General features: G+C 37.7%; 1 protein-coding gene across 2 annotated transcripts in view; it reads right to left on the bottom strand.

Moving 5' to 3' along the window:
* Positions 1 to 25,738, bottom strand: part of ITGA9 (integrin subunit alpha 9) — a 250,265-nt gene that overhangs the window by 52,417 nt on the left and 172,110 nt on the right. For both annotated transcript variants that reach the window (XM_069007851.1, XM_069007852.1), the window contains exons 20-23: positions 24,942 to 25,021; positions 21,670 to 21,759; positions 18,840 to 18,948; positions 15,179 to 15,286 (exon numbers count right to left, since the gene is read on the bottom strand). In XM_069007851.1, the coding sequence (XP_068863952.1) occupies positions 15,179 to 15,286; positions 18,840 to 18,948; positions 21,670 to 21,759; positions 24,942 to 25,021 (387 nt within the window). The remainder of the gene's footprint in view (positions 1 to 15,178; positions 15,287 to 18,839; positions 18,949 to 21,669; positions 21,760 to 24,941; positions 25,022 to 25,738) is intronic.

The following is a 25,738-nucleotide window of genomic DNA, read 5'->3' as shown; positions in this document are numbered from 1 at the left end:
TGGAGGCTTGTTTGCCGTGTTGTTGCCTTCATTCTCTCTCTCGGCTGCGTGGCTCAGGGATGGGAATCTCCACCATTTTTGTCTGTGTTCCCCGGGACAATTAAGGGGACCTCATCCACATTCGTGCGTGGGAGTTGAACCGTTTGCTTTTGTATTTCTTTATTTATTGCTGTTTTCTTTGAGTAAACTGTTATTTTTTTCATTTGTATCTCTTCGTATTTGTCTCTCCTTTTTAGTGGAGAGGGGAGAAGTTAAAACTAAGGGGAAGTAACTTATTTCGGAGACCCCGTCCTGTAAATTGTCTTAAACTATGGCAATAGTGTTACCCTTTGTATTACCTTTTTTGATATTTTGGCCAACTCAGCTGCATCCCTGTTTGTATAAGAACTAATGAGATAAATGAAATCTTTGTGTAAATGCACAAGCCTAGGCACTAAAATCTGTTATTTTACCTTTAGCAGAAATAGTACAAAACCCCCTTTTTGTGTCACTAGCTTATTCACTTGTCCAAGAAAGTGGATGACTGGGGCAAGTAGGACTTGAAGAGTACCAAACTGATAAAATGAGCTTCAGTCAAGATAATCTTGCTCAAGAAAAGCCTCCTCACTTTTTGCAGCTTATGAATATTTACTGAAAAAAATTACCAAAATTTAATAAAAACTATGACGACAAAATAACAGCAAATTCTTCCTGCTACCATCTTTAAAACCTGTAAGAGTGAGAGAGGGAGATTTTCTCACAAATCACCAATTGACATTCTTACACATGCTGTTGACCTCCTCACATCCCCTGACAGGATGAAAAACAGGAAACATGTACCTTATTCAAATCATAAATCCTTGAAAGAAGCAGAAAAAAGTTGTTATAGATACAAAATTACTGCATACTCTGAGTCTGATTCAGCAATACACAGTTTGTATCTGTGTTAAGTATTGTGAAAAAAGAAGCAAAACCCAAATGTCTATCTAGATTTCAAATAAACTTGTCTGTTTTTCAGACAAGTGATATCTCTATCTCTTTGAAAGATATACCTTTTCTGCTTCACTGACCCACAAATACTTAATAATCTATTCTTTGAAGTATGTATTCACAACCTGACTTAACATAATCTCTTTACATTCCCAACAGATATACCCAAAGTTTACATTCTCCTTGGGGCTCAACTGAAGATTAAGACTATGATTTGTCCAGATCACCTGAAATGAGTTTTCATTATTTATTTTAGGTAAAAGATTCACAAAGCCTGCAGACATTTACTTCTTTGATCTTTCACATGGAAATTAGATCCATATCAACTAGAAGGCTTATGTTAAATTAAAAATAGCAAAAAGTCAGGATCTATTAACTACTTGTTCTTTATTCCTGGAAGTTTAAATTACAGATGTCATTAGATTTATGCAAGAGATACAGGAAGGACAGTACAAGTTTCTGCACTATACAAGTTTTTGGCATACTCCCCAAATATTTACATCCTGTAAAAGTACACTGTAAGAATGAGCCAAAGCAGAAATATCTCACAAGACTAAAAGGAATTGTCTAGCATGAAGCAACATAAACCTGGTCCTTTCTACTTTATTATTTTTTCTTAAACTGAAGATTGGCATTGTTTTTAAAACACTTTTTGCTGAAACAGAGAAAGGCACCTCCAGAGGACCAACTCTGAATTTGGAAAAACCTTTTCCTCTCTGCCAGCCACACAGCAATCCTATATGAGGTGGATACTAAATTCAGTGTTTCAGTCCATATTAGGAGGGAAACATGCAAGAAACTAAGCACTTCCTGTTACCTGCACTGCTCTGTAACAGACCATCAGATCACCTATATCCTGTTTTAGCAGCCAAAGGCAGAGGCTACTTCCTAGAAGGCAGACACTGCTATTTGGCCTGCAGAATTTGGGGAAATTCTACCAGGCAGAAATTAGATTACACTCATCTGTGTACCCTGTTATCAATCAGCGTGTGCTTACAGCCAGCAGGCAGAAAAGGATGCAATGCAGCTGAACAGCAATCCATTTCTTTTAGCATTCTTGGAAGTCACAGAGCCACAAAACTGGGAAAAAATTAACAAATAAGTTCTAAATGGGTGGATCATGGTAAGGTAGAAGCAAATCCATCCTTTTCAAAAGACGGGCCACAGTTGGTTTGGTGGGATATTTTTTAGGGTTTTGGGTTTGTTTGTTTTGTTAGGATGACTGTTGGATGTTTACATTTCACATCATCTGTTATTCTCAATTTTTACATGCATAAGGGTTCAGTCAACCAGCCAGAAAAAACAACGGCAACTTTTCAATAAACTTTGTTTTGATGAAATATTCAGCTGCAAAAAGACAACTAGTTAAATCAAATCTTAGCATATAACTCCTGTCTGCATTATGCTGAAACTGAACTGCATCTCTGAAATATAAATCATTATTTGTATTTCATGATTGTAAGCCTCATTTCGAGTTTCTGGTTGTTCAAACATGATGCTATCCCAGCCACCTTGTGGTACACAGACAAGGAAATTTCTGGCTAAATCTTTACAATTTATAGATGCAAGAACTGTACAAGTCTTTGAAATGGAGTAGGAAGCCAGGCTCTTCGTCAGACCTGGAGTTTCAGGGTACCTGGCATACCAGAGCTTTTAGAAAATTTCCATTTCTCAGCAGCCTATAAACAGAAAAGGACTACCCCCAAAGTGGTCCTCCCAGGATCCGGGATCCAACATCTTAAAGAAACAGAAGAAGGGACTTTTTTTGAGCAGTGCATAGGATGTGGAAAGAGATGTGCACTGCCTTTGTAGTCAGTGCAAGAACTACACAGAAGCCACAGAGAAATGTCAACATCTAAGTCCTAACACAAATGAACAACTGGGACAGGAAACAAGTGGGACAAAAGGGAGGCTCTCTTAAATCCTACATTAAGACTACAGATTGGGAAGAGAGGTACCAAGCAGAAGTAGCCTTGCAGCCTCCCAAGAAGAGACTTCCAAGGAGCTTTGTTGGAGCTGTCTCTGCTGAAGGTTGTTTCATCCTGTTTTCCAGAAGCTACTTATAAAGTCCTGAATAAAATCTTTTGCAGTCTGGTGCACTGGTCTGGTGCATACAGATAAATCTCCTGTACTGGAAGTGTACCTAAAATCTGTACCCAGACAGAAGTAGACAAAGTCCACGTTAGCACATAAAGTAGGCCAAAGAAAAAGGTAAACCAGGCTAACTGCATAGCATCTTCAGCACTTATGTCCATACTACACACTTTCCCAACTTGCTCTGAGTCAGGTCCGGTGGCCTGCAGCCACAAATTAATGGCTGACCTAGCAGATTTCACCGAACAGCTTTATATTGCAGAAAAAAATGCCTAATTTCAAAGATCTTAAATTACTTTTTACTTTTTCTTCTCTATATACAATGGTTTATGTCATTACATACAGTCAAGATTACCACACATATCACAAGTTTTTTTGGGGTGACAATGTAAAATTTTTGTAACACAGAAGTAAGTATTACTATCTACTGATCCTAGCCTTCAACTCCTGGAAAACTTTTCTAATTTAAAAAAATACATTTTTTGCAAAGAAATTACATTTTCAGAATTTCAATTCTAAACAGAAAAAATTGTAAGGGGGTAGTTGTCTGATGGAAATCCAAAGATTGTATAAGGTCTTTTCACACAGATTTTATAACTTGATATATTTATTATTTGTCATTTTCATTATTATAATGAAGCATGCTTTCACTATCTTGAATGTCTTCAACTTTCACATGAGGCAAACCAACATCAAGAACAAAAGTAAAATTTTCCCACAGAGGTTTTTGCTGACAATGTTTTTTTTTTTTTACCATGGTGTCCATGAATAGGGATGTTCCCATTCACTAGCAATGTCTCGTCTTAGGCTGCAAAACACTTAACATCAATACACACATCATGTTTTTTCTAGTTTTTACCTCAATTTCAAAAGCACTTTTGTCAAACTGCTCAGTCCCAAAGTAAAGAAAGGTAAAAAAAAATCATTCTGATATTCTCACTGTGGAATATCAGAAAGATTAAAGCAGTAGCAAAGCCTGCACTCAGATCTCACGTGCACTCTTGAACACCACTGTATGTCAGAATGGCCTTCAACATTTCTCAATAACAACACATTATTGTCAGGTGCCTCACTTAGACACCTGTGGCACTTGAAAATCACCACCTTTCAGACAATTTTAACTGGACATCCAAAATCTAAGGGACTGAAAATCATTACTCAGTCCTGAACATACAAATATATATATATATATGTGTGTGTGTGTATGTATATATATATATATGTGTAGTCTCCTACTGTATTCAACACGTGCATATACATGTAACATGCATAAATATAAAGAGATACAAGCCAGAACATTTGTACTACACAGACTGTAAATGGCACCTTGCATAACAGGCCTCTACATGTCACCATAACTCTGCAAAGACTAGTAATATTACTAATCTATCATCATGCAGAGTAGCAGAAAATCCCTCATACTGCCTATACTACCCATTCCAACCCACATAATTCTCTGATTTTATGATTCTATAAATGGCCACACACTCATTCAGAGACAAGTTAGTCTCTTAGCTTTGTTAATTTACTGTAAGGTTCTCTCCCCTTGAAAAGCCTGTGAACATGCTTGAGAGATGTTTAAATAGGACTGCCTGTACAATGGGTTACTCTGCCAACTTTTTGTTGTCAGCACAAACCACTAAATTTCTCAGAGACAAGATATAACCACTGGAGAAAGCATGCACATTACTTCATGCTTTTAAAATGCTTTGTCTGCAACAAGGAAGAAATTATTGCAGGATGATTTTAATGGATTCTGAGTATTTGAATCTGACTGAATTTTTTTCTTGCTATGTTATAGGTTAAGCAGAGGCAAACCCATAAAATAGCACGGATTTTTAATCATGTAAGATTATACCACTCTTGAGAAAAAGTGGCAGAACATTTCAGAATGAAACAGTTGTATGCAAAACATATCATGTACACTCCACACACATCACATCCTAAAAAGCCTGCAGGATATTTAATAGGGCTGTATGAGAATAGCATGTTGAATTTATTACATGCACAGGGATCATCATCTCTGACTTTCCCTGCACGTGTAGGGATTTATGAGAATACTTGGGCTTGGTTTGCAGCTCCAAGAAGGAGGTACCAGTGCAAGGGGGAAAATCACCACACATTTTCCTGGAAACACAGAGGATAATCAAGGGCTGCCAATGAAGCCAGGTCACCTGGGAGTGGTTGGAGTTTCCAGGACAAATAATACACCTGCTGCCTCAGCACATTCTCGTTCTGCTATCAGTACTGTTTCCCACCTTCAGGGTACTTGCAATATGATCTCTGCTCATCTGTAGCTACACTCAGAATATGGCAACTAATAGCAAGCCTTTGGGGCCTTTCAGAAATTGTTGGGCTTTAGTAAACATTTAGCAAACAGTTTAAGCATTTAGGCCACATTACCTGTGACATAAATTTCACAGGTGAACTAAAAGCCAGTGGCCCCTTCTAGATTTAACCTCAACCCATTAACATGCATCAAAGGCAAGACCTCCCATTTTTTCAGGGCCCTATATTCTGCACAAGATGTCAACATGGGAGAAGGAAATGAAATACAATTTCAAAATGGGCTGGACAGGACAGTTGAGGACCAAGCACAAGAAGTGGATTAGCAGCTGGGGTTAAGTATGTGCAAGTGATAGGAATCTCTTGGAAGAATGAGACAGAAAAACGGGAGGAAAACTGGCTGTTGCTTCCAACAAAGCATTATGTACAATCTCCCTGTGAATGTAAGAAGCTGAGGGCTATTCCTGTATTTAATGACTGACATTTTACAAGATAAATGGGTGAGCAAATGTGTATCTTCAGCTCATTACTTATATGAGCAACACTAGATTTCCACCAATGCAAAAGAATTCATTATGGTATTAAAACTTAAGGTTTCCAGGTTCTTCCGGTAAGTCTGGGATTCCCCTCTTGAGATAAATCATCACTAGTTGTGGAGTAGGGCCTGGAAGCCAGCAGAACTAAGCTGATACAAAGCAAGTATGAAGGTGGAATCCAGATGTGAATGCATGTGATAAAACCAAACCCACATCCCAACCTCAGAAGAAGTGTGTGGGCAAGTTCAGGGAAAACATCATGAAACACAAGATATTCGGAACAGCAATTTTACTTGCAGGAAACATGCTCAAGGTCTGAACACAGGCCAGTCATTTCACAACATTTTTAACATTGTTCAACTCTGTAATGGATGCCTATCTCATCATCCCTGGACTGTACTGATTCCAAAGGACAAGAAGTTTGGCCGTGGTCTGGAAATTGCTGGCAGAGAGTTTTTATGTATTTTCCCCTGTACATTTTTTTAAACTGTTTTATTTATGTATGAATAACTAATCAGTGGTTCAAGTTTTCAAACTTGAAAAATAACTAACAGATGTGTTTGTCTGTCTTTGTTGCTAACCATAGCACATTGATCCTAGTATTAGGGAAAACATGTATACATGTATTCTGATTCAAAGATACTGATTCACCCTTTATTTGGTGAACAAAGAATTGACAGGCAGGGTTAATCTAACATGTCACACTGAGAAAAAAAGGGTACTGACAAGAAATTCCAGACAAGGTCAGACTTTCAACAGCAGACAAATAAGTTATGTAAATATGTTATCTGACTACTTGCACCATATGCCAAGAATGTTTAATAGTCACAGATAATGAAATATGTTTGAATCAGAGCAGTCCTGTTGATTCTGGTAATAAAATTAAGAGCCACTGAAACAACAGAAAATAATTTTAAAAATTAACCCATTTCACACAACTCTTGAAAGATTTCAACTAAAAATAGCAATGATGGCAAGGAAAACCAGTAGTCCACAAATCCATTAAGTAACTTTACAAGGCCATGAGAAGAGGCAAGTGGAAACAAAGTGGAGATGCTAAAGCATTCAATCAGCTTAGAGGAGGAGTACACCATAGCTCTGGCTTCTGCTCCTTTAGACAACAGGCAAATGCGCCAGATGTATGTTTGGCATAAATCATGCTAACCTGTTTGCAATGCCTTTAGATGTTTTTGTGATGCACTTATTATACAGCTTAATTAAATAATCAGGTTTGATAAGCATGATTCCTGCAACATTGGCCTGGTCTTGGCCCTGCAGCCAATTTGTACATACTTAGCAGCAATCCCCAGAAGTACTGCTCTCACGAACTAGTGATTCCTACCCATCTTACTGACAAAAGCAAAGATCTTCTCATATAAAGTTCCTGACTTACAAGACAGTGGATTCTTTCCTGGACAGACCTGTATATACCACAGGTACACAGTAAGAAGAAACACTGACCATTTGGTATGATTTAACTGTGAGATCCACAGAAGCCTACGAATGAATGATCACCACCTTACACAAAAATCAGTTTACCACTAACATTCATGTGCTCCTTATATATCGGCCTTTAGCAGATGAAACCCAAGAAAGGGTCACTGAGAAGTACTCTTTGTCTCCCTATGATGAACTGTGAAATGCTTAACCAACTTATGAGGCAAGAAATAATTCTCAGGGTATGTCTCTATTTAAAAAGCCCCTGAGATCACCTGGCATTTGATGCTTCTTCAGCTAGGTTCTATCTGTCTATAGTACATCCTCTTCTGCAGCCTTACCTATGCTGTATTAAACACAAATAAGCCCATGTTTGTTCTTTACCTAATTGCTGGGCTTTCCCTGTGGGCTGTGTTGATATTAGGATGAGTACCTCTGAAGACTGCAGGTAAGTACATTCCCTGGAGGGCTCCAGTGGGATGTTTCACTAAAGCAGATATTTGAACGTATCAGAAAAGTGTCTAAGATCTAAATTCTCTTTAGGGGCAGTGGAGAGAAGGTAGGACTTTTAAGAGGATGATTTTGCTCATCTACTGTAGACAATTGAAGATTAAATGGGTCATCCTCATTAAAAAAAACTCTTGGGGGGTGGAGGAGATCTATTAAGTTAAGCAGAAGATGTCTTTTTTTTCCAAGACATCCTCACAGTTTCCTCCAAGAAATGATTTCTTGACAATTTTGATACCATCTGGTACCTTGAAGAAGACTGGAATGACGTACTTTCAAAGCCAGGAGAGAAATCCAATAAAAGGTGCTTATTTTCACTCTGATATATGAACAGGGAGGAAAACCCTTCTTTCACCAAATGGGAGCTAGAGATTATATGCACAGTTACCATTGGTTTTACCTCTTCCTTGTTTTTTGCTCCCTTCATTTAGACCACAAATCTTGTGCATTAGTTACAGAAGTGAAAGGCTGGTCTAAGAGTCAGGATTTAAAACAGGACTGTGTGTTAAAAAATTAACCAGTCAGTTATTTTCTGAATTTCCTTCTTCATTGTTTTTGGCAGGAAAAGCTTCACCAGTGGAAAAATGGTGAATTCCTACACTCACTCCTTCAAAAAGAAGGAAAAAAAAATTTAAAAAAATTGTAGACTTTCTTTTCATTCAGTATCCTTCAACAGGAGGAGCTTCCTTCTCTGGCTCGGAAGCTTACAAAAAAACCAACTATATGTATTTTTCCCCATACCTCAGCAAAACTCCAATTACTACATGATTACTCCTGACTTGGTATCTGCCAAGCCTCCTGCTTCCTTCATCATTTTGATAACAGGTTATTTACATATCCATTATATTTCATGTCTTTCTTTATCTGAAATTTTCTTTTATCAAAAGGCAAATCTGCCATCTTTTTCAAAATTGGAATTCACATATTCGGCCAAAAAAATAGGAGCTATAGGCCGTTCACAAAGTAGCAACATTTTCAGCTGACCCAAAATATTAATCAAACTGCCACTCATTTAAAAGGCCATGATATTTTTCAGGACAGTGTTGTAAAATTTCAATAACCAAGTAATTTGACAAATTTCACTTTAGTTTAGAAGTTAATCATGAGCAGGCCACAATTGGACAAGAACATTGTGTTGCCGTGGCCTGATTTAATATATGGATCGCTGTGTTTTTTTCCCATGTGTCAATGGCCTTGATTTTTATATTATTAGACTTTCTTGAAAGACAATTCTTTTTTTACATTCAAAATGCATTTTCCAAGAACATCTTCTTTAGAATTTTCAAAAAAATTCACTGCTTATTCAAATACCATAGCACTTTCATTTCTAGAAGATCTGGTCAAAACAACTAGAAAGTGTAAAAGAAATTGTTCAAATCTGGTTTCATCTAAAGATCCCAACTAGGAAGTCACAGAAAACTTTCATGTTAAGAAGCTTTGCTCCATCTTCAAGGATGCACTCAGCAATGCATGAAAAGATTATTTTGAAACACTGGAAATGCTGTGAGCTCTGACCGAGGCACAACTTTTTAATAGTGATTCAGATGGCAAAAATGCTGGGGTTTTCAGATTTATTTTAAGGTCTTAACTGAGGAAAAACCTTAATTTTATAGCTGGGTAGCCTTTCCTGTATAAAAATGGAAACTTAAAGGAGAGGAAAGTTCCTCTTTGCCTAAAGAGTTTCAGTTCATCATGCTGACATTAGGAACTCTTTCTGAGCTGCTCTGCAGTCCTGTCACAGTGTATGCTTCTGCCTCTCCTCACAGCTATCCCGGACCTGGCAGATGCACTAGTTTCTCCTGCAAGGGACAGGGCTCCTAGGCAAAGACAGATTCAGTTGATACCACAGAAGTGTTCTACACTGGGGGTGGGGCAGGGAACACCTCCAACTGCCTAAGGAAAAATGTTTTGGAACAGTCATTTAAAAAGCAATTAAAGTGAAAGAGGCAGGAAGGTCAGAAAGTATCTGCAGAATTTTCTGTACAAATTTCTGTACAATACATTCCCTGGAATGAATAATTTCCTCCAGTAATCTAGGTATGCCTTTAAATACGGTGCCAAAATATGTGTATGCCAGTGTGTGTGTAACAATCATTGAAATGAAGAGACTACAAGCAGGATGACTAATACAAAGGGCTAAAATAAATGTTGCTGTAAGTGCAAAATGTTCCTTTACAATCTTTCTGTCAAATGTGTCAACCAGCAGCAGCATGAACTGCTGCTGGAAAAAAAAATGCTGTATTGAATACAATCAGCAAATATTTCTGTCTTCACATGTTGGGACTGCACATACATGTTTTCAGAGGCGAGAGATGAAATGTCAAATGACATAAATAAATAACTTTAAACCATCTACCAACAAACAAGATGTTTTCTATATAATTATATCAATATACAGGTTTGCCTCTGTATGTGGAGCATGTGTTGTGAGCTTGATAATCTTAACACATGCCTCAAGGAACACTCACACCCAACCACACTTTAGAGACCTTTGACAGTCCTTCTTAGCTTAAAGTTTTAAACACCAGCTTTGTAGCAGACAAAGCATCTTCTTCCTATGCTAGAAAATAAAACCTACAGATAATAAGCAGAAATTACATTTAAGGTTTTAAAATTGACAATATTTCTTTTACATTCTATAAGTGAAGAAAAACCTCAATTAGTTTAGGACCTTTCGTGGAATGAGACAGCAAGCTTTAACTCTTCTCCTTAACTTCTTTCTGCTCCTTACAGATATTACTGTGCAAATGCCGGAAGAAAAATTACATGACTGCTATACAAACTGGCCTTAAAAATGTAACCTGTCATCAGCCAGCACTTGCAGCTCTGGGACTGACTCCATTTTACTTTTTCAGTATTCACAGGAAGAGATAAATGTTTATTTTACACAGCTTTCCCTAATGAACATGACAAGCATTTCTAGAGTCCTATGCTCAGGCAGCCGTCAACTTAAAAGGCAACCTGTAATTCTCTTCAATTCTTCCATTAATTCATTCAGCTTTTCTTTACTTTTTCAAATCTTACTGATACCCAGCTATCATAAAGGCACAATCCAGGTCTCACCCATGTAGAAAGAGGTGTGAAGTGGATATGCCAAACATAATAGGACAACTGGAGGATTTCTTTTTGGCCTTCCGAGAAGGACTTTTTATTTTGCTCCCTAATCAAGAAGTGATGGAAAGGGTTGGACCAGGAACTAGTGGCCTGGCCTAACTGGCCCATTTACGGTTGATGGGGACAGGAGTCACAAGACTGAAGTTTAACCCATTTTTCACTCTCTGTAAATAATTCTCAAGATCTAAGTTTAGAAGCCTAGGGAAAATCAGGGAAACTAGATGGTTTCTGTATTGTCAGTGAAGACTGGCAAGTGCTTCTCCAGAGCTGCTTCTATGCCCTTCTATCCATTAATTGCTAGAGTACGAGAACATAGTAATTTAAATATATTCTATTAATAGCAATTACTAAAATAGTAATTACTAGACTTAGATATCAAGAGTTACATGCAAGGAGGGACCTTGTCATCAAAAAACTGAGAACAGCATTTCTTTCCCTCTTTCTTCCGAATTCCCTTTTGTATCATTGCCTAGATTGCAAACTGAAGTCTCTGAAGAGACTGTCTTGCAACATATGCATCTTACTGGAAGATTCTTATCTCAGTGATGCTGATAACACGTTTTTTTAAAATTCGTGATATTGATTCACCCAAACAGGCTCTGCTTGGTCCCTCCAGAGGAGGGAAGAGGATCATCCAGTTCAAATCAACAAATGTGGTTTCCAACTGTTGATCCCTCATAGTTGTATTTACCTTCAATGAAAATAAAATAAACCAGAAGGCAACAATCGGATCCAGCTCCATAAAGCCAGCAGCAGAATAATCCTGGACACATTGCTAATTTATGAGCAGCTTCAGGAAATACACCCTGGTTAATTTGGTAGGAATTCCCATTGTGAAAATCTTTTGGCAATCCTAAAAAGCAGCTCCTTGGCTAGCAAGTCAGGTAGTGCTTCCCTTGCCCTTGTGTATCCCTAGCTAGATACACAAAGGAAATTACTGATCTTTTAGTTCAAAACCAAAAACATACACAAATATAACAAGTACTGTTTTCCTTCCTGGAAGAATAGATAATCAATGGCTTGAAGAGTGCAGAATATACTTTTGTGTTAAGACCAACTTCTCTTCTTTTGTGAAGCTCTTCTGTGTCATCATCTATACTGTTCTATCACAACACTTTTACTAACAAGCTGAGGTATTTAATTTATTATGTTTTTAACCTGGCTGGTTTTTAACTTTTGCAAGAAAGCAAATGCAAAAATACATAAAAACAAACAGCTACTAATTTGACTTAAGTACTTCCAAAATATCATTTACCACTGCAGAATCTGAGTATTTACTATGTAAAACCAGTGTCAGAGGTGAAATTTCCTAGCTAAAATTATTTGAAAATTTCTGGTATCTCCTATTCATTAAAAATTTTTAATAGGGAGGAAGTTCAATTGTTTGGGGTTTTTTTTCCTAGTTTTCTTACAATTATCCATTTTTTTGTTTACTTCTGGCTTTTATTGTTGATTCATTCCCTTTATATATTGGGGGCTTTGTTGGGGGAAGTGCTGCAGAAACTGCAGTATTGCTCCCAGAAGTCCTTGAATTTTGTCTGAACATCTCTAAGACAGAACTCCAAATGTCAAAATATTTCCATGATCTGAATTTGCCTCAAAGAAAATGTTAAAACAGTTTCTGCAATAAAGCCAAAAGATCAGAACAGCAGGAAGAGAGGAAGCATGAGGGCTGTCATTTCCTCAGACCAGCAGATAATACTTCCTATTAACACCTCCCAGAGATACAGACCGTTCCAGTGAGCTATATGTGACTGTCTTCCTGCTATTAATTTTTGTGTCTGAAAGACTAGCCCACTCAACACAATAAGAGGGAGTTTGCTCCTGAAACAATCTTGTGTGGTTAATGTGTATTTGAGACAAACTCTAGTGCTTTAACTATACATTTTGACTCATAAATTTCACTGCCTTACTGTGTATCAGAGAAGTGGCAATAGAATTACTAGCTTTAAAATAAAAACCATTATGTCATCAAATCCCAAGTGCTGTATCAACAGTGTATTTTACAGATAAATGACAATTCCTAATCCTCTGTATTAATGAGAGCTATTTTTAAAGTTTTGTCAACACTGACAGCTAGAATGGCTGGATCACAGGCATAAAGAAAATAATTACAGAAACACCTGCACTGTCTGAAAGGATTCTATTACCTTACTATCTTTATTGCAGTCTAGATTCTGGCAAGTCCAAAATAAGCAAAAGCTTGAAACATTTAATGACTATGCTTACAAAAGTTGTCTTAGAAAAACAGCTGTTCTAAACCATTTCCTAAAGTTCATCTCCTTTTAGGTTTTTTTGCTTATTTGTATTTGTTCTATGAAAAGTTGAAAATCTCCATGATTTTAGTTCCCTTTTCAGTCAATAAAAACTCACTGGGAGAGAGGCAGTAGGAAAGAGAGTGGGATGCTTTCTCTGTTACAATAGTAAGACTTGGGATACATTGGTACTAGTAAGATTTGGGATACATTGGTTCAGTGCCTGGCTCTGACACAAATTTCCTGTGTGATGTCAAGCAAACTATTTGGTGTTTCAATTATGTATCTGTAAAGCAAGGATAACCACTATCCCAGACAGGATTTTCTTGGCTAACATTTATTAACATGCTAGAGGTATTTAGAAAGTCATGTAGGAGAATTCTACTGACCATATACCCAAAATCAGTACTCAAAATTACTGGAATGCTGGTATATCAGTCAGACATCTCTCATAAAAACATACTTGCCTACTACCTGCAAAGACATCTCACAACAGCAGTTTAACATTTCTACAAAAACATACTTCAAAGTACAATTCAGTCAAATAATGTGCAGAGAAATGCAACTTGTTGTTGGGAAAAAGCAATACAAACCATGCTAGCATTTATTACCACAATGCTCAAGACCACACCACCCAGCTGGAACCTCCTCTATAGGATGACGGACTTTAGAGGAGATATCGACATTTAGGGAGACAAAATCCATTACGAAGATTCCCACCTCTCTGCAGCTGCTGTGAACACACCCTCTCTCCTACAGCACACAGAGACCAGGGAACAAACAAGGAAATGGGTCATGATGCTTTGGCAGGCAATGTGTCAAAGAAAAGGTGATCTTCTGCATATAAAGCTGGACTAAAAAAACATTAAAAGGCAATGCCACAGAAAATGATACATATGCTGGAGAACTAATTAAGTCTGGTTGGAGAATTGACTCAATCTATACACTACTGTTGCTTCATACAATATCCCAATATGTTTCTCAGTCATTCTGTCTTTAGTGCCCATCTGTAAGCCGTATCGATATTTATCTCATACCTTCCAACAGCAAAAATCTTGGAAACCTGCTTAGAAAGATCTTTCAGATCTATATTTACACATATTCAGTGACACTGTTACCTACATATTAGGTAATATTTTTCAGCCAAAAGGCTAGAAAAGTATTACCAACAACATGAAAGTATAATACTTCTTTTCAATTATTCCAAAGAGCTGGTTTCATTTCACAAAAGCAGATTACTCTGAATTTCAGCAATAAATTTACCTCAGTAGTAAGGTTTCCCCTCTTTTGGCCACTACAGTGTAAATGATGGTATTTTAGTGGTCTAACAAAGGCTTTTAAATAAATAAAGAGACAAATAAATAAATATTAGAAACGAAATCTTAAGAATTTGTCTACCACAGTTTATGTTGAATTTCTTTGAAATTGACACAAAATAGTCTTTTGAAAAGCATTGTGTTGAAAGAATAACTTTCTCTATTATTTACATTTGTTAAAAGAACATTCAAAAAGAGCAAATTATAGCATGGACTATAGCAAAATAGATATTGATAATGTATTCAGACCTAGCTGATGACCAAGAAAAAGCCCAGGGAATCTGAGTCAGCTTGATAAAGCATCCTACTGATAATACATCCACCATTTAATCCTCCCTCAGTCAGGGAGAACTGATTAAGAGACAATCCTCTTTGCAGGTGTGACTTGCGGAAGTGTTCTCTATATTTCCTTCAGCATTAGCCTGACCTAGTTTTACACAGCATTGCAGGAAACCAAGAACATACAACCAGTTGTCTTTGCCCTAGGTGAGGGGGAACAGTCAACAGCTGGAGGGGTACAGCTCCTTACAATCTGGCCACAGATGCAAAGAACCTTTGTGTTAAAAAGCAACTGACTCACTGAGTTTTGGTGGACTTCTTTTATTTTAGTCATCAGTAGGTCTCAGTGCCTCTCTGTGCTCAGAGCACATCGTAACATACTCACCATCATCTGCTGAATATGAAATATTTCGTCTCCAGTGGCAGAGAGGCGGTTTGGAATTGAAATGTCAAGAAAAGCTCCAGGAAGAGTGCTTGGTCCAGCATTGTAAACCTGTAAGAGAAAAAATGAATACAAATAAAAGTACATACATGACTTCTCATAAATGGGAAGCTACTGTAGATTCAGAGCTGAGTACAGGTAAATTTGAAGAAATACTACAAGTACTTTGCAGGTTTTTCAATGTTTTCAGACTAAGACTTATTTTTCAAGGGTCAGAATGAAGTCAGAGGATAGCTTATCTAACAGTCTTCATTTACAGCTCACATATCAAAGGAGAAGCAGTTTTGCAGGATAATTGCCAGTCATCAATACAAAGAGCATAAGACTTCTATTTTATATACAGAGACACTGCTAGTACACTGAGTGTTTTGGTAATAAAATCTTGAAGGTTATAAGAAATATTACTGTCTCAGTTAACATTCTCATTTCCATCTGGTAACCACTGTTTGATATTCTGCATATGTGTTCCTTATGGAGCAGAAGCCAAACAATTACTGTGACTACTGACTGTGGGTTTTCTGAGTGAGTTGCCAGGAAATGCATGTGAATAACTTCCATTCAAGTTCTGGTATTTTCAATTAAATTAAACTTTTAGTGGAAAATATTAGCTTTCTATCACCTCCTGACCCCCAAAATTTCAACAAAAACTCAAAGAATTTCCCATTCACCACTGAAACATATCCAGCGAAAATTCCAAAATTTATGGGTTTTTGCTGAAGAGAAATAATCCACAGAAAAAATTCAATTAAAGTAAGTTTTCATTTGTATCTATGTTTTTTTATTAGGAAAACTATTTTCTGTTTCTTTCTAACAGCACAAATACAAATGCATTAAAAAACATTAAAGTAAAAACAGGAAGCCCACTAGAATATTTATCCACACTGAAATACTACTGTCAAAAGATGTAACATGCAGTTGTTAATTGTGTAAAGTACAAATATTAAAACCAATAGGTTTTCATTCTTCAAACACTGTTTATATTTTTAAAAATGCCTGACTGATAAACAAAATTGGTTTGCAATGCCAAATCCTCACAAAAGCCCTGAGGCTCCAGGCAGTGGGAGAAATCCCATTAGAATGGAGTATGATAAATGCTGTGTGAAATACAAACTTAATATTTCATGTTAGACATTTTAAAAACATTGATTATCTCACTAAGATCAGACATGAGTTATTTCAGAAAAGGCATTTTCTGTTTCCTTGTTGACATTGGATCTAGTATAGATTTTCACATATAAAAACTGCTATAAAGCCCCATATTTTTGTAACTCATCTCTTTTTCTTGGTTAAGGAACTATTACTTTTCTCCATCTGGAGAAGTTAAATATATGGCATAAAATAATTAAGCAAAGAGTGATACAAACAATGCTTTGCCTATTATGAAACTCTACCTTTTCTCTCTGATACACACAGTTACAAGGTTTACCCCGTTACTGGAGAGCAAATGTATGACTTGTTATGGTATAATTTTCTACTTTCATATGGAAAAAAAAATTCATATTGCAGCTGCTAAGTGTGTGCATGAGAGACAAGAGCATGGGTAGGACAAATGGTGGTGCTGCCAATACATAGATTCTCTCTCCCTTCCCTGTTATCACTTTGCTTTACTGAAAATACTTATCTAGTTAAAACATCAGTGCGTCCATTCCTCATCTGGTTTAACCTATCATTGGGTATGAAGGGGAGGAAGGGAAGAAGACCTATAAACTCCCAAGAAGGAAACCAGAATCACAAGAATTAATAGCCTGGTTCACAAAAGCTTTTATGTCCTGAAATCCTGCTTTCAATCCTTCTCAGTAGATAGCTAAGGGCACTGTATGACAGTGGGGGCTTAATTGCTCTAGATCACAATCTGTCCATGGAGGCAGACATGTTATTCATTATGAGCTGAATAGCATTCATGCCTAGGAAAACAGAAAGAAAAAAAGACAAAACACTACTCTTCATAATAAATGAACCTACCTCTGCATGACTTATCATTCCCTAGTCCCATCTAGTAGTCAAAAAGGGTTTGTAGGGCTTGTAATAGATCTAGTTACAGCAGCGAAACACAGCATCAGTTAATTTTGGCCACATCACAAGAGTTTGTTATAACAAACCATCCATATATTTTGCCACATCAGGAACTGATCTAACTGCCATGTGAAGAGTAATATATAAGTAACTCTTGAATAATGCTGAGATGCTATGAGGTATTTATTGAAAGCTTCTTACACCTGTCTTTTTAGTGCCCTCATCTCTTCCCTGTACTGTGCTCTTATCAGTAGTGTTATAAATATTTTGATACTGGGGCATTTAGCAAGCCTGAATTCCTAGCACAGACATGTGTTTGTCCTCTTGGATAAAGGCTGCCCACTCCTCTGCTCAATGACCATGCCACTAAAAAGAATTAACTCCTCCATTTTTAACTTGTGACTTCATCTAAGATGTGGCATGTGAGTAATTAGAGCTCTTTACTCAGCCTATGAAGAAAGGTGAAAGAGAAACAAATGGTAGCAGCTTTAATCCTATGGAAGTGACATGCCCTGTTTGCAGTTCTTGTCATAATATATTCAGATAAAGGACATATGCCATCCTGCACACTGTAATAATGGTATCCACTCAAGAATGCATTGTACAGTGTTGTAGCAGGATGCTCTGCCTGAGTGGGGGTAAAACAGCACAGACTAAACCCTATTTGTGAAAGTTACCCGTGATGGATGGAGAAGAGTGGTCACGCTGCTTTTGATATTAAAGACTGCTGAGACCAGGCTGACTCATCAGTCGCAAAGTTAAACATTCAGACAGCATTTCCTGACAAAAACTGGTACCAATGAGGATGTGACAGGCAAAGTTTCTGATAAAGGAATCAACAAATGATAGTACAGATAACTTGTCTAAAGCTGCTAGCCTAGAAACACATTAATGACAGTTGATCACTTTATACTATAAAAGCTCAGTCTCACTTTTTATCAGCAGGGACTTCTAACACACCACTTCCAGGAGAGAGTGTGGAGATTCTTCCCTTTAGTGGAGAGGTCCCTCAAGGTTTCTCCTTGAGGCTGAGCAAAAGAGATTTGCCTACAGTAGTTGGTATGAGTGAGTAACATCAATCTCTACTTAATAATTATTAAGCTTTTAAATTATTGATTTAATAAATAGTGCAAAATAGTATTGGTAAAACTATCTATATTGTGTGGTAAATAATTCTGATTACAGTATTTTAGTCTAGTCACTATCATCATCAATTTAAGTAAATAATTTATGTTATGAATGTAACTATATTTTGTTTTGTCATCCTTAATCCTGCAGGAAAAAGTTACACAGTCTCTATTTCATCTATATAACCTTTAGACAAAAACAGTTGACCAAGTCTGGGGCTAGGATTGGATCCAGTTACACCTAGTCTCCTCTCTGAGAAGTTTAGAAAGCAAAGGAGTCCTTTCTGAACCTCATAACTCAACAAGAGGCTCTTCTTTATAAACCTCATCCGAAGCTTCCATTCTGCCCATGACTATGATTTGAAATCATGCACAAAAGCCCATACCACACTCAGAACTAAATAGACACAAAACAAGAATGTGCTGTCAAGCAGGAAAGCAGTGAAAATAAGGATGAGTTTTACCTGCAGTGTGAAGTTAAGAGACTGGAAAAGGCATTCATGGTTTTCCAACTGAACAAAGTTGGACGCTTCCACAGAATCACCATAGAAAAATGAAGTAGGGAAGACTTCTCTGTAAGATCAAGACACAGATATAGTAAGCTGACTTTGTGACCAAGATGAAATATATTTGTGTCTAGCTGAATTGCACCCCTTGCTTTCTAGTCACGTGAAATTCTATGGGACCATTTAACATTAATCTATTTTTGGTGATTAGATTTCCTCTCAGCAACATTAGACTACACAAGTGGCATCTCAACTGACCTGGGTTAACATCCCATCAATGAAGAGACTTCTTTTGATTTCTTATCCCTTTTTCTCCTTTCCTATCACAAAACCTCCTCTCTGGGGTCCCCTGCCATGGATGATCTGTGCAAGCTTGGATTAACACAGGAAATCATTGCACTGCCAAGTTAATCTGAAGAAACAGTATCTAAGAGGAATACTTTAAGATACATATTCACTAAAGTAACATTGTAATTTTATGTAACATTTACATAGTGTTTCAGGAATAAACACTTGGTTAATTACCTAAGTTTTACTACCTGTATTGCTAGCAGATGGTTAAAGGAAAGAGTAGAGGAAGATAACCTGCTTTCAGCTAGAGTGGAGCAGTCCAAGTTTCCTCAACCACTATTATAATCTAATCACACGGTAAGATGCAGTAGGATTTTATCAGAAATTACTTTGCAGAAGCAAAACACAGTACCTGAAAATCCTGCAGAAGAGGACTAGGAGTGCTTTAAGCACCCTTTAAGTCTCCTTCTAATCTCAGGCTGCTCCACTGTCGGGAAAGGGTCCGGGTGTAATTTCAGACAAACCTTAGTCCTCTCTACTGCCTAAAACTCTGCTTCCTTCCCAAGTTGTCCTTTGGAGTCAGAGCATTTTGAGACAGGATTTTAAGCCTGTTTAGATGCATTTCCTTTTTTTCTGCCTGCATCCTATGCCAGGGATTGATAGGGGAAACAGTGAAAGACAGATTTTCTCCTCCCATTTACAGTGTTGTGCCAGAAGACTTCTCCCCAGTACAGTACAAGCCATTCTGAGCTATTTATAACCAGGAATGAAGCTTGCTCCTCTAGATTCAAATGTAGGACAATTAAGCTAATAAAACAAGCTTCAAAAAGATAATGTCCAAGAAAAAGAGTACTACTAATGTTACCATGCCTGGGAATGTGTCCTCCAATAAACCCAACTTTTCTCTGCCATTTGGACTTTTCTGTGAACTTCAATTAACTAAGCCTCATCTATGAGAAAGAAAAATATAATCCACACAGGCACTTCGGTGGGGCTTATAAAATCAGAGACCTTTTGCTTCAAAAAGTACATTTTGAAGAGAAAGAAGAGAAACCAATTTTTATTACATTTTGGCATGCAGTATTCTGTAGGTAACAAACAGAGACCTAAAGACACAGATTAAAGCATTCATCTCCATAAAGCTGAACAAAAATCCATCTGTATCAAAGCACCAAGAAGCAAGAGTTAAATTTCTAAAGAATTTGTAACAATGAAAGTATTCAAAAACTTCCAGAACATGCTGCTGAGACTGTACTCTCAATATAGAGAAGATTTTTGTCCTTGCTAGTCATCTTGTGAGGTTTGACAGCACACTTCCTTTCTCTGAGCAGGCTCTAATATACCTTTTACCCATTCTGACTGATGCTGGCAGTAATTAAGGATTTTATTTCTATCTAACAAGATGAGCTTTATGAGGCAAAACCCAGCCTAGGCCTTGAATCTGAGTTTATTCAGCTTTTCAATCCAATCACATGTCAGTGCAAGTTAACTTTTTTCTACACATGTAGCATAGTGGTCAAGGGTATATTTGACTTCTACTGATGCCAACCTGCACTGGTCATTTAAACAATACGTGTAGTCTGGAAGTTGCCATAGATGGTGGCTAAACCAGACACTGACTCTCTGGGGGCACTGTTGATGAATTTTTGCTTCTCCAGTTTAGGAATTAATGCAAACTTTCTCGGTGTACATGAATGCTAATACATCTTCTTGTGACCAGGTCCCCCAATTTCAACTCAAGCACTGTTTATGCTAGAGAATGGTCTGACTGTTGAGACTGCCCACAAAGCTTTCATTCAAGGCATAAGATTGTGATGTCAAGTGGAAGGGAAGAGCACCAAGTACAAAGGCAGGAACTTGCACGTGTGCAGCCTAAGGGAGAGAACACAATGGCTACATGTTATACAAGTATTTCAGTCAAAGTGTGAGTGATGCTCCGCAGTTCGTACTCAGATGCCTCACAGACTAGGAAATAGAGGAATGGAAAAATAAACAGAAGCAGAAACAAATTCTGTTTGTGAAATTAAACAGAAAGGCAAACAGTTAGACTTCACCAAGCTCCTTAAAATTCCAGAACATTTAACCGTAACCTTTGGCCTGGTGACTTTCAACCATTTCCTTAAAGCCATGCTCTAAGGAACAAGATGTAGTTTACTTGTTATTTTTTAATTTAATTTTAAGGTCCACCATATCTACAGCATCACTTGAATTCAAACATGATTACTAAAATAAATTTGATGGTAACTAATTAGCATTAATTAGGAAGTAGTGAGAATGAGGTAGTCTTGGAATGAATAAAATTTCCAGCTATTGAATGAGATTGAATGTCCAGAGTCTGGGAAACAAGGAAAAAGCAACAGTCTGGCTACATGTGAACAAAGAGAAGAATTAATTTTTTCACTGGAAGACACTCAGATGTTATTCTTAGGATGATGGTGATGATGATGATGATTATTATTCTTGTTGTTGTTGTTTTCATTTGGTGACTGGTACTTACCCACTGATCGATGAGTCCACTTCATGCATCAGGGGCACTGACAGGATTAGAGTATTATCATGCAGATATTCAGTGTGTTCTAGGTTTCCACTATGCCAGAAAGGAAAAACAAACATACTGCAAATTGACAGCCTTTGCAATATATCACAGTTTCACAGCTACCATCTCTCTGCCTTGTACTCTGAGCCTCTCTATTTGAGATACCAGCTCCTTAAGAATGTTCACCCAACCTTGGAGAGGGCATACACAAAAAGCATGAATTTTGTGGCTGGGACATGAACAGGCTCATAACAAAAAAATGAATATTAGAACAAAGTGTGAATTCAAATGTCTGTGGTAACTACAGCAGCGATCATACACAGTGGAGAGAAACAAGAACATTTAGACTTCCATGCAAGGGTTCATTTTCTCCCAGTCTGATTGCACATCAGTTTGTGACAGATATACACACCTCACAGAGGGTCTTGACTCACTAAATGAAAAAATGTTTTCAGTGTACCTGCATTGTACTATAGCACTGCAAGCAGTTTTTGGGCAAGACCCTTGTAGTGAACTGGCCATAATCTCTCAGCAATTCCACCCTCTCTTTCCATCTCTTCCTGTACATAGCTGCCAAAATGAAAGCACTTCTACTTTACATTGTCAAAGGCAGTTGCCTCAGCCGGTCAAAACCAAAAAGAAGAAAGAGAAAAGTGAGCAATTATCTCTCACTTGAGTCAGTTTGTTTCAGTGTGAACACTTTATGTATGAAGTCTAGGAAAGGTTCCTGAAATGCATATCTAGCATGCAAACCTGCAACTATTCTAATTCTGATGATGAGTCTGCTTGTTGGGTGACAGCTCAGAACAACAATCTTGAAAGATTTGTTACATATATTTTCAATTTCTTCAGCAGTGACTCTGGAATCACTTTTTCCTTGCAGTTTGTCGGATTTACTCACAAATCAAACTGGCAAAACAAGATATGATCATAAGTATTTGAGGACAGTATCACTGAGGCAACAGCAGGCAGTAAATTCCCAAGTGATACCATGCAGGTTATGAGTTGCTCAGATTACAAAAATAGAGCCTGCTGGCTACGTACCTGCTTAGATACAGCTCAGCTTTCTGCAACTGACACATTTCCTGTCTGCTGATAAAACTATGGCCCAGATAGAAAACCCCACAAACTTTCACTCCTGGGACAAATTGCCACTTAATAAAAGCTTTTCCTCTGAACAGGCTCACAGAAGAGTCCAAAATGGAGACATTTCTCATCCAACATAAATACTGAGATACCATGGTGGCAAACAGAATAAGCAAGTAGAATTCTGTACAGCGTTCATAGATAAGTTCTTATCTGTTTCAAATGGAGTAAAGGTACTGTCAAAAAAGGAGAACACAACTCAGTGAATCTAGCTCTAGAAAAACAGTTCACACCTGGAAGCAAAGAAGAAGGTTTGTTGCTTTTTTTAAAACAACCAAATAGTGTAAGAGCAATAAAATGTAATGTTTACTTCTTTCTCCAATTGTTTCAATAACGAACCAGTCTCTTGTAACAGATTCTACTGCCAAATTTGCAGCTACATGGGACAGGCTCAAGCAGACACTTGAAGGGCAACCCTTGCTTTCCCATGACAGCATGACATAGCTTCCCTGTTCAGCTATTTCTGCCAGACTAGCTCCAGTTCTATGTGAAAACAATGCCCTCGCCTCTTGCGGTCTGACTGCAGCACAGATACTTTCTCTCCATTTCCTTATCAGCGACTTTACCTCAGGGCTCCCTGCAACTCTTATGGTAGAAAGATTTTGTGACATTTATTTGGCAGAGAGTGAATTGAACAATTTGCCTAAAGTCACAGAGAAAATGAGGGTAATCAGCATCGAGACCTGCACTACTCTCTTTGGAGGTTCAGCTAATCCTCCAAAACATAACTATCTCATCCTTCTACAATGAGAAACTTTCTTGTAATATCTCTAAGCATTCACTCCATGTGTAAAAGTTACTGTTTATTTCTTTGCTCATCTAAAGGCACAGACTAACACTTCTCACTGGTAGGGTACAGAAGTGATGTTATAGAGGGAAGTCCTGTGCTATCCAAGGTTGGAAAACACTGGCTGGGCAAATTTCAAGCACTGCTGACCCATCTTTGCACTAGCTGGCATTCCCCTAGCAGATACTGATGTCTCTGACTGAGAAGCACCACAGGATCATATGAACACATGATGAACTTCTGATAGAGAATAAAACTTTGCTAGCATGCAAGACATGGTGACATGTCTCACTTTCAGGGTCTCGTACCAGTCCCACATGCTGCAAGGATCTTGTTCTCACCTACAGCTGTTACTGCAGGGGAGGATTATGCCTTATGAGAGCACTCACTCAGCCGCTCCTACATCTCATCTCTCATCTGTTTGTAGAGGTGTCATCCCATTTGGGAGGAGAATTCAAACTGAAGATCCTGATTTGAATATGTAAGTATATGAAGTTGGCTCATTCACACAGTAAATGGGAGCAGGAAGTAGTCAAACACCCAACACATGAAAGCAGCAACTCATGGCCAATGTTAATGCAGCTGTGCATTGGTTCCCATACAGATATCGACAGTGCTTGTGACTGAATCACCCACGCAGTCTGCTTCTGCATGGTACATCATCTTAGAAGGCAGAGAGCATGTGTCACACCTTTTATTCTGCCCAAGATAAAATGCCTATGTATGCATACTTGGCATCACCCTACTTCAATGCCAACTTCAAGTGCCCTTCGGGAAGTACCCTATCCAGATGTTTTCCACAGTTTGTCATAGCTCACTGAAGAACCAGAGGGGTACAAAATAGATCCGTGACTTTAGAACCTATGAGTGGGATCCTTGGCCATCTGATTAAAACATTTATCTTTTTTGGTTTGCATTCTAGCATGTTTATTTCATTCAAATGCTGGAACAAATGGGTCTATCTTGTGTTGATCATCAACCGCAGCTGAGCTGAGCTTGATACGTGGCCCAAAGAGATGGCCACTGAAACACAAGAGCCTTTCAGCTGAGAGAATACAGAATGATCCTTCAGAATTGCAATTGCTTGGCAAAGAAAACCTATGTATGATCCTACCTCATTTTTCAGGAATCTTCAATACATAGTTCCTCTGCATCACCAAAATACATACATTTAGCCCCAGTAATTTAACCTAATTTACTACACATATGCATATCTACAGCTATATCATGCAATTGTCAAGCACACATAATGCACACTTCATGTAACAAAGAATATCCAGATGTTAAAATATCCCCTTACCTTTGGGCAGTGACAAGGAAGGTAAGTGTTTCTTCCTGCCCAGTCAAGTGGCTTGTGTCAAAGATCACACTGAACTCATACTGCGCAAAGAAAAAGCAGTATTTAGAGACACTGCGTATTGTTTGAAAATGTATTTGTTCTGAAACTTCATTTATATTTTACTGGCCTAATTGTACAAAAGTAGCATATTTTGATACATGTAAGAGAGCTTCCTCTACTGCAAATTAGTTTTAAGTCTTAGTAATTGTGTTTCTCTTTAAATACTATATAGTTTGGCTTTTCCTTCATTAAGAGAAGGCCTTTACTAGAATTGCCATTCAAAGGTATTTCTTGAGGAGATCATCTGCCTGGGAATGAGTCTTCCAGTACAAGCAGATCACTACCCGAAACCATCTCAGCACTGCTCTATATGTCATTTGCTGATGGAGAGATCTTTTGGGGGAATAAAGTTCACACCACAGGCCTGCACAGAGATTTGGAGAAAGTGGCAGAAGCTAAAGCAGCATTCAGGACACCCATCATAATGGGTGAAAACAAGTGCTAATTTTGAAATAAGAATTTTACTTTGGTGAATAACTTCTCGATGTGATTTTTCTGCCCAACTCCAAAAACAGACTTCAGCCAAGTGAAACAGTCTAAAAATTCATTGTAATTTCAATGGCTTACATTCTTACATTCTAGCTAGTATTTTGCTACTGCATGTATTTTTTCAATTCCATTTAAAATATTCTTTTACTTTTTCAAAATAGCATGAAACAGTCAATAAAAAAACAGAAAACAAAAACTTTTATATTGGG

This window comes from Aphelocoma coerulescens, chromosome 2 (assembly GCF_041296385.1).
Source record: "Aphelocoma coerulescens isolate FSJ_1873_10779 chromosome 2, UR_Acoe_1.0, whole genome shotgun sequence".
Taxonomy (NCBI): Eukaryota; Metazoa; Chordata; class Aves; order Passeriformes; family Corvidae; genus Aphelocoma; species Aphelocoma coerulescens.
This window is presented reverse-complemented; position numbering and strand designations above follow the sequence as displayed.